Source organism: Diadema antillarum, unplaced genomic scaffold (genome assembly GCF_040938485.1).
Source record: "Diadema antillarum isolate AM-2024a unplaced genomic scaffold, OU_Dant_1.0 seq00001455_RagTag, whole genome shotgun sequence".
NCBI lineage: Eukaryota > Metazoa > Echinodermata > Echinoidea > Diadematoida > Diadematidae > Diadema > Diadema antillarum.
In genome coordinates, this window is record NW_027272201.1 from 516,951 (window position 1) to 535,542 (window position 18,592).

Consider the following 18,592-nt stretch of genomic DNA (forward strand, 5'->3'; position numbering starts at 1 on the left):
ATTACCGACTTTAAACGGATAAAAACAAAACTGTCTGTAATCTCTGACAAACACAATCTATCGGCAATTTTAGAAAGGGCGGTGACCATCTTTATACATGTTTCACGGAAAAGCAACTTGCAGCCATACGCAAACAGTCGTACTCTTTTGACTCCTACCAATATTATTTTATTCAAGATGTATTTTTTCTTTGTTCTATTTCAGGATTGTAATAGTTGCGTTTCTTTACTTTCGGAATATGAGTTCCTTTTTATCGGTACTGCAAATCTCCTTCCCCAGTTTTCCTCACTTCTAAAAACATTTCAAGGCCCTAGCTAACAACCGAACTAACCTAACTCCCTCTGCACCAGACAAGCCAAAACTTAAGGTGTCGTGAAACTCATTCCGCGGTAGAGATGCACCGATGTGCGGCGTTTATATACCGTATTCAATGTTCGTTCTCTTTAACTCCCCAGCCCAACTTCTTTATATATCCCCTTTCGTCTCCATCTTCATTTCTCTCTCTCCCTCTCTCCGTCTCTCGTCTATTTCTTGTTTTCCTCCACTCCCCCTGTCTCCTCTCTCCCTATCACTTCTCTATCCCTCTCTCTCCTCTCTTTCTTTCCCCATCCTCTTTCTCTCTGTCTTCTAATTTCAATTTTTGCAGACGTGGTATCGAAAGTGCAGTGGTGTTCCATGGGCACTGTCCTTTTTCAGTTTTATTTCGATAAACTGCATACGACCCTCCTCCTTTCCCTTGCTTTCCGGTGATGGATGAACTTATATAGTGACAGAGTAAGGGGTCAATCGTCTGCCTCCCACTGTCCTCCCAACAATATCTCCCTCCCTTGCAGCAGTAGAATTCGTTCTTGGAAATCTGAAGGGTGAAACAATAAACGCTCTGCAGTGATACGGCACCATACAGATGAGGTGGGCGCACGCAACAATGCGCGGGCATTATAATGGCATAAGGGAGGATCTTTATTTACATCTCATAAGCGCTAAATCGGACCGAGTTCCGCCACTGCGACTGAGGGAAGAGCTCCGCAAATTGGTCATAATGCGGCAAGATTGGTCTTATTGCCAGAAGAAAACATCGGGGGATAGAGGGGGGACGACGGTTTGAACGAATGGGGGTGAAAGTTACACGCGGACACAGACACTGGGAGAAGTTACTTCGCTTCCACAGCCTCCTAGGGTATTGGACGCCATTATATTGTCATTGATGGACAATCAATCCAACCCCGCTGGAGCAGAGTTTGTGTAGTTTTTAGTGATGACACCTGTTGCTGTTTTTTTTTAGAGCAGTAGCTTCCACAATTCGCCATACATACTTGATCCGATAAAAGAAAAGTGCAGTCTGTATCGATCGAATGGTACACTGTAGCTATCACAGTAGTGTATACAGTCATGTATTCTGGTACCAATGCACACAAATATTCATGTATATTCGAATACATATTCAAACACTCATAAAATTATGTATGTACATATATATATATATATATATATATATATATATATATATATATATATATATATACACACACACATATATATATATATATATATAATATATATATATGAAGAATCAAATGCAAAAACTGATTAATACTTTTTATTATTATTTATAAACTGTAGTCAGGTAATAACAGAACTGTGTTTTACACTGCAACGTATGACATGGTAAATCAACATTTTGAATGTTGTCATTCCTCCAACCTTTTGTCAAAAATGTTAGATTTAATGTTTGAAAGGTTGGATTTACCCTTCTTTTTCAAACTAAACATAATGAAATGGTTAATCAAACATTTTTAACCGTAAAGTTTAACATTTGGCAATAGGTTGGAGAAGTGACAACGTCGGAAATGTTTACTTACCATTTCTTTTTTTAGAGTGTATAATTTTAAAAGTGATAGTTATCATGCACAACTTATAGACTATGCAGATATTACGAAGAGCTTGTAGAGCTATGAATAGCTCTACAAGCTTGGCTTTTTAGCAGTCCCCTCCATTTCCGACCTTTTCCTTGTTATGATTCAGTCACATTTTGTCCATGTATTTCTTCAACTAAAGCATGTTTATTGTTTCATGTAAACAAATGACGTATATTTAAATTTCATTTGGATATGTAAAAGATACATTGTACTTAATTTGTTTATATGCAATTGTCATATTATATGCTTTGGCCGGAAATGAAATAAATATGAAATGAAATAGCTGATGGCGGAACTTCTAGTGAATTCTTTTATAAGAAACATCATTTGTTACTCTTTCAAAGTCATAGCTTACTAGTTGCCCATGGTTACAGTTACGAAGTTTGGTGAATAAAGAAAACTCTCCTATTATATAATTGAGCTTATAATTAAATTTTATACTAGTTATGAGAAATTTCACCCTCTAGATGGAAGAAAGAATGCAGTTGTCAGTACCACTGCGTAGATTACTTAGTATTCATTATCAGAGGGAGTCAGAGAGAGAGAGAGGGGGGGGGGAGTTGTGTGTGTGTATGTGGGGGGGGGGGAGTTGGGTGTGTACTTAATGACTTTCATGCTTTCTTTCAGAGAGAGAGAGAGAGTTTGAGTGTGTGTGTGTGTGTGTGTGTGTGTGTGTGGCGTGTGTTTGTGTGTGATACGTGTGGTTGGCTTAAAAAGGCTTCTTTGAAAATGTGGTTATCATTTCCACAATCTTGAATCATCATCCCTCGTCAATGAACCTCTCAGCGCTTGACAGTAAAACTGAGATGTGAAGAAATAAGAATGACACTCTGATGCTTACAACACTGGGGAAGCTTATTATGAGAGATAATGATATACAGAGACTTAGACGTTTCTGTCCATATTATCCTTCTCAAGTGTTTATCATTATTGCATTGCACCGGTGTGAGGTACAAGCTTGTATGAATAAAAAGAGGAAGACACTGTAAGAATGCTAAGAGGAATGATGTTCCCGGTGATCCCAATCCTTCACCATTATATTGCAATACCAAGATTGTCAGTGGCTTTATTGCTATATTATTAATGTATATATGTATATATATATATATATATATATATATATATATATATAATATATATTTATTTATATATATATAATATATATATTTATTTATATATATATATATATGTATATGTATATGTATATGAATGTACCAAAATTATATTAATTAAACAAAATCATTGTAATGCTTCGTATCTTTATCAGAACTTTTGTTGAATTTCAACAGAATATGTTCTTGTGTTTATAGTGATTATTAACTAACTTCTGCGTATAGTTTTTGTTTTATGTTAAGTGTTTTAGAACGTTAAGCATTAACCAATCAAAGTGTTTTACATATAATTATATTTGTTTTACCATGATATTGATTATTCATAATATTACATAATAATGATAGTATTGATGATAGTTGTCATTATTATAGCTACTTTTACCACCATTATTGTAAATATTATCATCAGTGTTTTTTATCATCATCATAATTATCATTATAACAGCAAACGTTTTTCCTGACTTTTTGTTTCTATGCCTCAGCATCTCTATTCTGTCCATCGGATTGGGACGGAGAGATCTGCTGGCCAGCCACCGAGGCCAATCAGGAGGTTACCCTTGACTGCCCCTCTAAACCCTGGCTCGATCCATCAAGTACGATTTTTTTTATTTCTTTTGTTTAATTGCTTATCTGTTTGTTTGTTTGTTTGTTTGTTTGTTTGTTTGTTTGTTTGTTCAGGGTTTTTTTTTCAGTCTCCTGCTTCCTTGTTGAATCAAATGTACTGCATGTTATGATTTATCCAACCATAAATGATTATGTTATCAATACACTCTAAGAATATCTGAAGTAAAATAGGTTCAACTTTACACCTTTACCAGTGTCACACTGGGAGCACCTATACTGGTGTAACTATGCACCTTTCAGACCAGTTATCATCTTTAAAGGAGCAACTTTGCACCTTTCTGATCTGAAAGGTGCAGAGTTGCACCCGTAAAGGTGCTCCCAGTGTGAATAAAGGTGCAAAGTTGAATGTAATTTTACAAGAGTGTAATATTACATGAGATTGTACTTTTGTTTTGTTCCTTTGTAATTCAGTTATGTTGTGTTTGATTATTTGCAACAACGATATTGTTTTTTGATTTGTCTAGTAGCAGAATTATGTTAATACAATCAAACAAACACACCTCTTCCCGTTACGGCTTGCATCTCCGTTCAAACTGAGAAAAAAAAGATGGGGGTCAAGATGGCAACGCATATGTGACATACACATGCTAATTTGCTTATAAACCTGTTCGTGATACGCCCCTCTTGACGATGGCATATGCCAGATATCACCAAAATTTTCAGATCAGGTAGAACCCAATCCCCTTTGTCTTTGTTAGTAACATTATTGTAGCTAGAACGTCACTCCCTTATAAACTAATTCATTCTTCATCAAGTTATCTTTATCATTCATTCTTCGAATGATCGAACTTAATTGCTGTCCAATCATAATGCCCAAATTTCTGCATCGACAAAGCGGAAGTCATTACGTTAGTAATTATTTCATGTATCAGTTTTAACACATACAAATGCGAAATACGTCAACATTGTGTTATGACGTTGTGGATGTCATTGCTGTTGCTGTTGTTCTTGTGGTCGTTGTAGCTGTTTTGTTGATGTTGATGACGACGATGATGATGAAAATATGATGATGATGATGATGATGATGATGATAATGATAATGATAATGATTATGATAAGAATAATGACATTAATATTTCCTTGTACGGTCTTTATAGAAAAGCTCTACCGGACGTGCGGCGAGAACGGGACGTGGAAGGGGCGGGCTCACTACGAGAACTGTATCCTCGACAGTTTCCCCACGAACCCAACAGGAAAATTCAACGATTCGACCAACGCACAACTAGAGGTGAGTGGTAGGTGAAGTGCTGTCAAACTCACCGTTGCTACAAACAAACGATTTGCAGAGATGCATCTTTCAAACGTTAACAAAGATATGACGTTCTGATGTTTCACGTGTTTGAATATAATTGTGAATCACAGTCACCATGTAAAATCGACGAGGTGATCACGTTAACACTTCGTAAGTCACCCACTGAAATCATTCTTTATTCTTCTATGTAGTTGTACAGACGAAAGCTTTCCGACGCATCTAACTACACATTACAGTACTCTAAAAAATCGTACTTAATGCAGAGCTGTGATTGTGACTAAACTATAAAATAGCACTTATATGTATATTCATTTCATTTCATATTTCTATCCACTTTCACATGCAATCGTGACACAAAATGAACACATGGAAATCGGTACAATAGTAATGATTAATACACAATGATACAGTTGTAAACAAGACAATGACAATGTGTACCGGTAGAGCATGCCAATTTTAGGAAAATATATTCTTATCCTCATAGATGCAGTCTGAAGGTATAAAATGACGTTGAATATAACATAATAATGCGGTGGAAAAAAATTGAAGTATACGTGTTTTATGCAATATCACAGCTAAGGCTTACTTAATAGTGGGAGCATGGACCGTGGGGATGGGAGATACACTTGTAGCTACTGAAAAGTTAATTAGCTTATAAAGGGTATAGAGAGAAAGAGAGAGTGAGGGAAAATAGAGGTATACTGAGAAACATGAATATAGAACAAAGAAACACACGAATGCACGTACATAATCAATGCATATATATCCACATATATATATATATATGTAAATTTATATACTTAATGTATAATATATATATACAATATATACATATATATATACAATATTTATATATATACAATGTATACACACACACAGATGTATATATATATATATATATATATATATATATATATATATATATTATATATATGCAATTTTATGATGGTACCACTACCGCAATTAACTTAAGCACATTAGTGTTTTCAATTTCTCTGTATTAAGGAAAAAATCATGTTCTAGTTTCATGTCCGACTGCCATCAATCTTTCACGATTTCCCTACTTTAGGCCTACTAGTCTTGACTGTACATGTCTTTTGTTTCTTTGTTGTTTTTTTCATCGCATTAAACTTATGAATATAATACGGGGTTTGGAGATCATATTTTTGCCCACCAGTATGTGGCTACGAGCAAAAACAAATAGAAAAACAACGAGCCCAGCATTTTCCAAGTCTCATCAAAGTTTAACTACAGTATATTGCATGATTTTGTAATCTATATATACAGCAAGGGGAACAGGTTATTACTTTATAAGTTGTTTGTGAATATATCGCCAGCTTTTGATCTCTTTACCTCAGTGTATGAAGCCGTATAGATCGGTCGACTTGGAGAGGGTGCATGTTAAAGATTTTATTGTGTCGCACAAATGGTGAGCAATATAGCCATAAAAACAAACCAATTGAAGAAGTCTACAATTCTGTTTCTCTGATTTCGTTCCCGGATTACCACGCGAAAGCGGTGTTATAACATGTAATACATATATGATCAAACGGATGCAGCAGCTTTTTGAAGACGTATAAATTCAACTGATATAAAGAAAAAGCAACCGGGGTCAACACTCTAAGATATTTTTTTTCATATCAAACCCTCTGTTTGGCACTGTTTCTACTTCAACGATGTATAATCTCAGATTACGCTATCTGCGGAAAATGGAACGTAAGTGAGCGGAATCCCCTGTCAATTTCGACTTTATTCTCATCTACAGTGCTAGGAAGGACTTATTGATCAGGACGATGCAGAAGGGCTAAGCAGGGCTCTTTTGTCGCGGTGATGGACCCAAAGTGGGCCGACCGTATCATAAATGCATTGACTCAATCAACTGTAAGGTGATTATGTTCCAATGATGCGAATATCAATGCGGCGCCTCCTTTATCCATGTAGAATATATTCCAAACTTCATTATCTTCGATATCATGTTTTGACATTGTTATCCCGTACCCTCAAGCTATATCCTGGCGTTTGGCTCTTTGTTAATGTATTTTTCGTTTTCTTCACTCTTGTTGCCATTATTCATCATTACGATGATTAATTTGGGAATTTCCAACATAAAAGCAAAACTCATATCAAAGCTAAAGAAACAGAAAAGTACAACGTTTCCTGTATAATATCATGTGTATTTCATTTGGTTTTGTTCGCATTTTAAGCACGCTAGAGAGCAGTAAAGGGATTGGGGCGGGAAGGGGGCGGGGAGGGGGATAAAAATTTAGCCCATGTTCTGACATTAAAGCCACCCAGACATCATACATACATATTCGCGTTATCATTATTCCATCACATTAGAGTTAGACTATAATCAAATTAACATGCAGCAAATAGTACCGCATTTTTCGATGTCTTAACTACACGTTATCAATTGACAGGGTAAAACTCTCAAAATATAGGGGGTGAGGTTGATACACGGTCAGCAAAATCTGCGGACGGGAAAGAAAAAAAAACAACCTGTGTCAGCTGGAGATTATTGCAATAACGGGCTGCAGCATGTACCTGCAGAACTGCAAAAGATTTCGAATTGGAGCATACATTGTACTATGTGTTCAATGAAATGATTATTTTTAAATATTAGAGGCTGAGAGTGGCAAGTGTTTCCATCTCCCGCTGATGCAATGCTTCTGAGCTACAGCGGTTCATGCACGCTCCTTTAATACGGCTATAACTAACTCCGGTTGCCACTGGCAACGGAAGCGTGACCTGCCCTGTGTGATTGTCGATGCAACCATCATCCGCATCATCTACCTCAATTTCTCCTCTTTTGGTGGAAGCATCGAGAAATGTTGTTGTGGAGACTGTATATAGGAATAAAGGGTTGTTTTTTGTTTGTCATTTGTATGTTTGTGTGTTTGTTTGTTTGTTTGTTTGTTTATTAGTCCATCTGAGAAGATGGCTGGATAGCCCATATTCAGCTACGCTAAGCTGATCTTCCATGGGCTCCAGTTGGAGAGAAGTGTTTCAGACAGATGGTGCCAAAGAAGTTTAAACTTGACGTAAATCCCATGTCTGAATTATTTTGCTGTTTGTTGTCAATGATGATTTTACTTTTGACTTTTGCGTAGGGGTGTGTTACTGTAATCAGGTCATAATGATATGCATATATAATCAAACTTCCACAAAACTATGTACTCATGACAACACGTAACCCGTAGCCTTCGGGGATCCCCAAAGGAAAAATGACAAAAATGATCATACCTGGGGGGAACGGGCTAATGTGCACGATGAGGTTTGTCTGGCATGATAAGCTACGAGCCCTTAGTTTGCATTCTTAGTTTGCAGTCATGTACTGTCGATGAAGCATAAAAATGAGTAGTTTGTTTAGATAGCATGTGGCAAGAGGGGTGGGAAAAAATCCTTTAAAAAACACTTTGGAATCCGAACTTGCCTTTAACATCCCCACGACATTCTTATTGTCATCTACTTCATTGTATTGACTCGGAAGCATTCATGTTTGTATCGTTATGGCGAGCGTTGTTGAAACTCAAGATGAGGCAATTTAGCATCGTTCCGAGCAGTCGTGCTCACAGTCTATTTTTAGTCTCCTCATTACCCACATGACTGAGATACACGATCACATAATCACTATTTCACAGGGCGTTAACATCTATCTCTTCAATAGCAAATACCCCCACCTCGCTAATCTAAGACCTAGGTGTTTGCCGCAACGTGCATCACTATTTTTCTTTAACGATGAGAATCTTCGCCTAGTATGAGGAGGGCAATGATTGGTTCTACAGTATCTCATATTCGCGCTGGAAGATCCAATAATTACCGCGGATTCTCGCGATAATTTGTTTTATCAGGGACCATCACGCCTCACTCGGGACTCTATTATGATTCTGATTTTTTTTTTTGATTTGGGTAATGTTTGTAGACATGTGAATTGTCTGTAGTAAATGGCGTTGTGGATGAGAAAAAAAAAACCTAATGCATCGACGAAACGACACTCGGCTTATGTCCTGGTCGAGGTTCGGGAAATCATTGGGGTCGGTTTCCTTTCATTTCCTTGTGGCCTTGTAGAATACGTCACAATGATTACGGAGAGAAAACGAGCATGAGACATTCGGTCATTCTCGCTGAAAAACAACGAGTTTCGATAGCAAGAAAGCAACCAACCCCCCCCCCCCCAAAAAAAAAAAATACTTATTTAGAAATTCACGTATTGAAGGAAGCAGTAAATCTGCCTAAGGATATTTTGTAAGAATACACTCATCAACTTGCTCATATTATCCGGCAGGTTGTTGTTACGTGGTTGAACATCCCTTTTTTCTTTCGTTTGACTATTTGGTTTGACTCGTTTTGTGCCGTAATGACTTGACGGTAAAATTCTGTGCCACAGTAGGAGATTCATACCTTTTAGCTTCACTCACTCAAAACCAAATGTTAACATCTGTATTTTATTCGAGCCCTGTATAGAGCTGTTCTGTGGCCTTGATGCTAAAAACACATTATTTCTTTTCTTGCGAACAAACTGAAACCCCTGTGCGATGGGGAAGGCGGAAAATAAGGATAGAGTCCCTGGGATTTCCTGGGCTCTGTGCTCGAGAGGATTCAATTCGCTGTACCCGAAATGCCGTCAGCAGTCTGCTGAGATCCAAGCTGGTAGACCTGGTTAGAAGGCAAGCGAATTGGGAATCGCCTGAACCTTGATTGTCAATTCCACAGAGCCATCCGAAATTGAATTTGGAGAAACATGATGTGAAACGGTTTTTCGACGGTTCCTGCCACAGCGTTGGCGTTGATTTCCGTTCGATTCGACCAACGATCCCTGTCCACCGACCAATCAGCCCAAGCAGGCAGAACACGTGTCAATTTGAGGTCTAGTACGGGCCGATGAAAGTACTGTCTAGCGTTGAGCTATGAAATCGCGAAATAATGCGGAAGAACGATGGATTTTCTGTTTTGTTTTGTTTGTTTCCGTTGGCGTCGAGGCTTTGAGTGATACGCGTTCATGATTGTGGGCGATCATGCAGCGCTGTTCTAGCCGTGTGCTAAATGACGGGCCATCGACACTGACTATCTACTCTAGATGTGAACGCACCTAATCAAGCGGGAGCCAAGCGTGTCGAATTTGGCATGGAGGTGACTACAACGAATAAAAGCTTTCAATGTGCTGTTTAACCCTTGCCATAGTTTCTACCCTTCTTCCAATCCCTTGTCATCTGTCCCTCTCTTCTCTCTCATCTTCTCTCCCAATCTTTCCTTCATTATCTTCCTATCCATCTCCTTGCAGCATATTACTGTGACTATTTACTGACCCCTCTTTACATCTGTCCTTGTATCTATATCCATACATCGATCTTTCAACCAATCCATCTATCTATCTTTCTGTCTACCCATTAATCTATCTATCGTCTTATCTATTCAATTCAGTCCTACCATTTGGCCTTTTGGATATCAATCTGATTGAAAAAAAAATGAAAAGACTACAGATGGACAGGTGGGCGTAATACTTTGCTATTCATGGGATTTATATAAAGAGTCGTGATTTAGTTGGCCTTAACAGTTTCGCGGTGTGGCAGGAATACAAAATCGGTAGACATTATGGAGGTTTTAAGAGAGAATCACTCATAGAGGGATATTATTAATCCCGGAGGCGCGCCTGTACCTCTTTTCACTTAACCCTTTCCTGGCTGTTAATCTCAATGGGATGTTCCTATGACATGTGATAATCTTAGACAAATACGTCACAGGGGTTAATTTACTCTTCTAAGTGCTCTGAGCGAAAGCCCATGCATGAGCTGGACGTCTCATCTTAACACATTGAGTGGCTTAAAGTCGATACAGGTGTCCATATTTAATTGATGAATGGCTGTGCTTTAAACGTCGTGGTATTACGAATGCACCGCTTCCGAATAATGAATAAGATGAAAAATGAATAATTCATAGTTATTGATATAACGACTTTCAAGCGAGATGAAGAAACTGCAAGTTAAACTTAGGGAAAGGTCACAAGGATTTTTTTTTTCTGATCTAGAATTGTTCATGCCAAGGTGAACACAAAAATATTAGATAACAAGCAATGATTTTGATAGACAAACATCAAAGAAAATTGAAGTTTTCTTGTTGTTATCTGTTTGTTTTATCTCTCACTCCTCTCTCCCTCCCTCTCTCCCTCCCGCTCTTTCTTTCTCTCTTTCTCTCTTCTGCCAAAGACAGGACATTTAAAGGGGAGGTCATCTTGAGTGAAAGTTTTAGCTACTCGACAAAAGTCAATTTGATTCTTGTTACAGCCTCGAGGAAAAGAAGGCGGCAATCAAAATCAACACGCATCATTCAGTGACATCAAGCAGAAAAAAAGCCATATTACCACCAAACATTATCTTTATGATGAATCACCAAGAACAAACTTTATTCCTCGATCTCGAGCGCCATGTCCACTCTTGAAGCTTCCACAACGCGGGCTCCGCATCGGTACATATTCATGCAATTTGCATAAAATTTATGCATATTCATGATATCATTTCGAGTAAGATAATCGTGATGTGTGGGAGTTATGTTGCGCGATGATAAGCCTTGAAGATAAACAAAATACATCAAGAAAGAATACATTTTCTTCTTTACAACAGTTTACAATCAATTAAGGACAGCTATACGATACATGAATTCCGTCAATATATTATTCCGCTCATACTTGATCTACAAGAAAACTTAGAAAGGCTATCTATATTAGAATCTAGAGCCATGTCTGTACTCAGAATAAATACAGTACCTTTTATCCGATACTTTAATAACCAAATGTTTTCCTAGCGTTGGCGCCATATAAGTATGTCCAAAGCGGGAAGGATGCCCATAACGCAATGGAAATAAACCAGAGAAGTATTCCTTTAAAAGTGGAACTCTCTACTCAATATTCCACTTTACTCCTCACTAGTAAAGGTATATTGTAATCGAAAAGACCGGGCAATGTTTAAGTGTGTCAATTGACGGTGAGACTTTCTCACGCGAACTACGCTATTGGGTTTTCTTTGCTAATCGGCACTAAAAGCACATAAACTATTTCAATGTATTTCTTCATCATTTTATATAATAATACATTTTGCCTAATTTGATCGTGACCAGTTTCCATGTGTGTAAGAAAAACAAAATTAAAAAGAAAGATTACTTCTTTCCTATATTGTTCTCTTCCAATGGACTTGACTTCGTCTGGTCTATGTGTCTCGTTATATTTTACTGATTAAAGGGCTTGAACATCGAGCTCGCATGCCCTCTAGCTACCCCTTATAGCTTCAAGTGAGGCGACGGACCTCAGACATAAGATAAAAAAAGATGAAACAGGAATCAATTTAATTTTTAAAACGCTGCGACGTGGAATGCCACGTGGTTTTATCAGAGAATAGACGTACAAAAAAAATCAGGTAATATAAAACTCTAAATTCGATATTACTTTCATAAACCAAGAGCAAACGTTTTCCATGACACTGATGAAAACGAACAGCCCAATAATAACTGTAATAGCTGCTTTGTCGTGACACTGCGTACGACGGTGGGTAAAGGATCGACATATTGAACTTGACGCCAGCGCACCTGCACATTTTCCCTCGAAATGCGGCGACGAAACTTGCCCTGCGCGAGATTTAAGTAGATGGATTCGCCCCCAGCATTATGAAATGTATTCCGATAGCAGAGCCAGAGGTCCAGCCTTGGTTGCAACCCTTCTCTTGCCTTACCAATACTCGTCCTTGCAATCTTGTGACATCGCCGCGAGGGTATGTTTTGATTTTGTCTTGATGATCATTGCGTCGGCTCAGTTTCCCTGCGCTAATCACAGTCAGGAATAACAACTGGAAAGAGAGAAGAAAAAAAAAAGAGGTGAAAAAGTTTTCAACCGATGCCTGCAACAACACGTGTTACGTGCCGAGATTGCAGCACGAATGATAGAGGAAAGAAAAGAGTATTTCCTCACCAACATCCATGTAACCAACACCCCGCTCCCCGCGACCCTGGAAATCAATATTATATGTCTTTAAACGGCCACTAATTTGACGGGAGCACACGGCATCGTATTGCAGGGCTTCATTCCTTTTTACAAACAGACAGCAGCGCTCGCGAGTGACGTCTCAGAGCTAAGGTTTGACCAGTTCGGCTTTGCGCCAAGCTTTGCTTTGGGTTCGCAAGATATCGAAAAACCACGCTCGCTGTCAATTCTGTCTCAAAGACAACCGGAGCTTTTGAAGGGATTTGTTCTTATCCGGCAGAGATAGGAGTGGATTTGACTGCAATCCCCCAACTCGGTGTGAACGCTATATGCTTGACATCTGGACATGAAAATTAGACGATCCTCATTCCATCGTCTTGCAGGCACCCTTTGTCCAGTGGGAAGCAAACAGTGAAAAATCAAGTCATTTTAGCCGTGCGTTTCTCTTCCTTGGATCTATGTGTTGGTTCGGAAGACACAGAAGGGGGGGGGGGGGCTGCGATAAGTATAAAGTACTCGAAGGTATACCCACTCGCATTTTAAAACCAAAACATAGTTCTCAGAAGGGCTCAAAATTTATCTTCCACTATTTAGAATTTGTTTACCTTACATCGAAAAAGTCTACCAAGAAACTTGTCTGCCTGACCTGATTTGCGAGGGCATTGAGCTGTTTTAGAGTATTTTGAGATCAAAAGTGTAAAATACTTGAAATCGTATACGTGAGGCTTTCATTCCTAAAGCACACTCCCCATTCAGTTAGTGAGTACGTATTACGTCACGTGGTTACGTGATGATCGACAGTGCCCTAGCAATCGCATTTGCCAACAAGCTGCATGCGATTCAATCTAGCGCGGCAAATCGGTGGCTACTGTTGTGGCCCGATTTGTCGATTTTCGATACTCGTAACAGATAGACAATTCATGAGTTAAGTATATAGCAACCTCGATTGAGTATACTCTGAGACTGAAGTACCTCCGGCGAGCCTTTTTTTTTTTTAGTTAATGTTTCACATTGTCGATGTGATATCGTGGTATCATGATGCTCTTTCACACATATTTTATGCATAAGTATACAGTTTAGAGCAAACTCGACAGTTCTGCAGGCATATGAGTACTATACGTTTGATTATGTATGCTTAGTCTCTTTAGTCTCCGCGACGCATGCTATTTTTTTCCGTACCTGAGGACGCACAAGCATGAGAACGCACACACAAACAAAATCGATTTCTTTTGTGGAATTTCTAATTCGATCAATTTTTCGAATGATCGATCGACTATAACTTACTGATGTACCTTCATAAAGCATCTCAAATTCCGAAGCGGTATATTCCCTGAAGTCTGGGTGTCGTCTTGACTCTGTTCAGTGAATTGATGAGTATGCATCGCTGATAGAGCAAACCCTATGCGTCATAAATGATCGTTAATTGATTATATTCATAGTTCTGAAATAGCTCAGAGGGGTTAATTCTGCAAGAGACATGGGTCTACAATCTATTAATGATTTCTTAGAGGTTTTCATTCTGGACTGGTCTACAGGTCGAGATATTTCTTGATGTTTCTTGAAATTAAAAGAGAGATTGTGGTAAGATTTTTTTTTCCACTACGGCAGACCTCAATCAACCTACACAAGAAAACATTAGAATTAGTTGTGATACTTTGATTTGATCTGATTTGATTTGATTCGATTCGATTCGATTCGATTCGATTCGATTCGATTCGATTCGATTCGATTCGATTCGATTCGATTCGATTCGATTCGATTCGATTCGATTTGATTTGATTTGATTTGATTTGATTTGGGGAAATGACCGTCTTGAATAACTCAAAATACGAAATCTGTCGTGATCGCGTGATCTCGAATACGCGAAAAAAAAATAACAAACAAACTGCAACCCCCTGAAAAAAAGAATCTCAAACTGAATTCTTAAATGAGTCAAGTTGTTTTTACTGTTTCTTCCCAAGAAATATCAAAGATTCGCTCAAAAGACACAAACCTTCATAGTCACAGGCCACAGGGTAAAGCGTGAATCGCTTCCATCCGTGGGGGAAGGGGTGGGAGGCGTGCGTACAGTGTAAATCCACTGTGTAATTTTATTCTATTTAATCAATGCATGGAAATGTAATAATTACGAAGGGCATCGTTTGTTTCTCTGGCGTACACTTACGGTACAGCAATATACGTTTATACAGCCATATAATTCGCAAGTATCCGAATATTCTTCTTTCCTGCGGGAATCCGAGCAGAAGACGTTTTGTTCTCACCCTCCCTCTCTCTCTGTCTCTTTCTGTTTCTCTCTGTGTCTCTCTCTCTGCATTGCAAGTATACTGACGGGAAAAGGCGGTGTAACCATGACAACCGCAAAGCCCTTTATCTGACCTCTTGGTCAGCCTTACCTCGATCGATCTGTTTTGACAAACATCAATCAAAGCAATATTGACGTTAGATAAACATTTCCATTTCATTACTTGGCACTCGAAGGAACAGAGAAAAAAAACAGTCAGTACAACTTCATACATGCACAATAAATAGAGGCGGGACTTTAGCAATGATTTTTCTTTTTGTTAAAAGTCACTTTCTGCATGTTCTAAAGCTTTTACAAAAGAGCGGCGCCAGAGGAGAGCCCGGAATACATGTACAATGAATCTACAAAACCTACAGTATAGTTTTCGATAAAAAGAAAGAGAACTTGACTGAACATCTTATAACAATATTTGTCGTAAATCAATGGGCAAATTTATCTTGATGATGTGGTGATTTTTTATCTCTCTCTCTTCGTCTCCCTCTCATATGTCTCGGTCTGTCTGTCCGTCTGTCTGTCCGTCTGTCTGTCTGTCTGTCTGTCTGTTTGTCTCTCTTATTTCTCTCTCCTACAGTAGCAGAATGAATGAATTACTTTATTGCCAAACATTTTAAATCAAAGTAGAGGGTAGGGATACAATTGTCCTCTGAAGGGATAGACTTGCGTACTTGGAAAGAGACGGAAGGAATATAAAGGACAGTGTATTTGTTGTTTATTGCTACATATTTGTATTTGTGAATTCTCTATAATGACTTATTTCTAAGAGTACTTATTTGTTGTTAATTTTATGAAAAACAGTTCTTAAAAAATAACACGTTTTATATCACAACTAATTTTAATACGGATTCACAAAACAAATTTATTTTTTACCTATTTCATGATTGTAAATGTCATCCTTTAAATCGAAAATATTAGCTGAATTGAAGTAAATGATAGAGGAAAAAAGTCCAGAGACAGACAGTTTCTAGTTCGCATCATCTTTACTTCTGCCTTTTGACCTTTGACCTTCTTAGATCTTTTTAATTAAATCCCCTTTTATCATTAACTTCTCCCTTTATCTAGAGACACGTACGTTTCGTGTCGACACTGTCATATGTCATTTTACCCACTGATTTTTTTCCATTTTTTTAACTGTAAAAAAAAAAAAAAAAAAAAAAAAAAAAAAAAAAAAAAAAAAACTTAATACATACATCTAGGCTTCGCTACCTTTTTCCTGTTACCTGTTTGACAGGTAATCTCTGACGCTATCAATTCCTCACATCTCGGTAATCGGAATCTACCCACCTGAGGGTGAAAGTTTCGTTGATTTCGCTGGCAAAATGATATCCAGTCCGATAAGGGTGGGGTATAGGAGGAATTCATGCGATATCAATAAACGTCTCTCGTTACCAAGGGAGGCAAACCTGCTTTACATGTGAATAGCGTGTTAACGTAGCAGATCTCAGAGGGTTAATTACCGTTGTCTGTTCCTCCTCCAACATTATCATCTTGTATTATTTGTACAATTTGGTGGACACGATAAAGGCGTAATGACAGATCATCTTAATGTTAAAGTGCAATTAACGCAACGAAATGATGACGTCTAATAAATCACTTTTTTGTATTAGCAAATTGGAATGAGTGAGATAAAGAGAGAGTGAAAAAAGGAAGGAAGGAAAAAAAGAAGGATGAAATAAAGAAGGAGAGAAAGGGAGAGAGAAATATCACGAACCTGTGGAGATGATCCTTCATCTCTGCAGCAAATTGCAGCCTGCGTTTGTTGGCGTTTTTTTTTTTCGATGGTTTTTACTTTTACAGTACATTTCCAGTCCTTCTTCACACGCATTGCTACCGGCGCTTTTCCTAAATTTCAATTCCCGATGACTATTGAAAGAAAAAATGCAGTGGGTTAAAAAAAAAACAGAATCTACATCAGAGGAGTGTCTTTCGGGGACTCCGTAGCTTGTAGAAAACACTTGATCCACTTTTTCTTCTTCTTTTTTTTTGTCGAAATCTAGATTTCTGCATCAGAGTGTTTGGCGAACGCGAACTTGCCAACCAAGCAAATTTAAACTAGAGGCGAAGTGCAGGAGAAGAAAAAAAGACGAGGAAAAAAGCGGCAAAATGCAACACGAACACAACTCTATAAAGGACGCCCTGGAAAAAAATGCCTGCTTTTATAAACACATAGAAATCGCTAACGTCTTCTGACATGATAACGGAAAAAAACAAACCAGATGTGATAATGATGTCAGTGCCCCAAGTCTGCTCAAATCTTAACTAAGTTTCCTTTCTGTCGAATTCAATAAGGAAAAGCATGTCTTCTTTCAATCATATTATCCACCTGCTGCAATGATTTAGCAATTCTAATCTTTTTGGGAGAGAGGGCTGTAGTTGCTGCAATTCACTTAAACAAAAGTTGATTTTTATAACACCTGTAATAATGTGATGCATGATAACAATTACAATAATAATCATTATTTTTATAATATAATGGCCGAGGGAAGATTACACAATCACTTTACCAAATGCGCACTTGTGGTTGATGACAATATCATTGTCCCTATAAACCTTGAGAAAATTTTAAAGAAAATTATATCATTAGCTTTTTATTAGCGTTTATTAGATTTACACCTCTCTGTCCGATTCTGATGACGCTGAAACAAATGCCTTGTCTGATTTCACTCTTGTCATACAGAAGTCAACCAGAACATATGTTTGCTTACTTACCAAACATTATAAAAAACAGTTTATATTAAAGCTCTGATTGGGCCTTCAATGTCCAGGGATTTTTTTCTTCTTTTTGAAGGATTCTTACTGTTTTGTTTTTGTCTTGTCGTCACTCACTAGTAAGCATCATCACATAGGTCCTTTTGTGTCTGCACGTGTAATTGCGGAAATGTAGCACATTAGATTTGTGTGACCAAACATTTTAACATGACGTTTCATACTTTATCTCCCCCATGCCTCCTCGATCTTTCGCCCGGCTAGTACTTTTCCCGCCTTACGATGAGCAGTCGGATCACGTCCATAGTCGGGTGCACTCTCTCTTGGTTCAGTCTCGTGGTCGCACTTGGTATATTTCTGCACTTCAGGTGAGCTGAACGAGTATAAAGGTATTCCAACTGATGAATGTTCAATTTATTGCAATTATGTAACAACTGATAATTCACAAAGGCGCAAAAGCATCAAGTCTACCTTCAAAAGGGGGAGATAAAGGGGGGGGGGGCTGGCTATCAGAATTAAATGTATCAATTCTCAATGGCACGAATTTATTCCTCAAATCATGTTTTATAGCCAGAGTAATTAAACCAGCATTCGGAGGAAAAACGAAAGGCAGATAAGTGGTCTTTCGTGTCCCATATCTTTAGACTGCATGCTTGGGTCGACATGAGCGGTGGTGCGGGGCAACTACAAATTGATGTGGGAACAAGAAATTTCAAA

The 18,592-nt window shown here is 38.1% G+C and overlaps 1 protein-coding gene across 1 annotated transcript in view; it reads left to right on the forward strand.

Moving 5' to 3' along the window:
- Positions 1-18,592, forward strand: part of LOC139709633 (PDF receptor-like) — a 119,543-nt gene that overhangs the window by 76,426 nt on the left and 24,525 nt on the right. Inside the window, exons 3-5 of the mRNA XM_071621592.1 lie at positions 3,511-3,621; positions 4,750-4,880; positions 18,140-18,243. Coding sequence (XP_071477693.1) covers positions 3,511-3,621; positions 4,750-4,880; positions 18,140-18,243 — 346 coding nt within the window. The remainder of the gene's footprint in view (positions 1-3,510; positions 3,622-4,749; positions 4,881-18,139; positions 18,244-18,592) is intronic.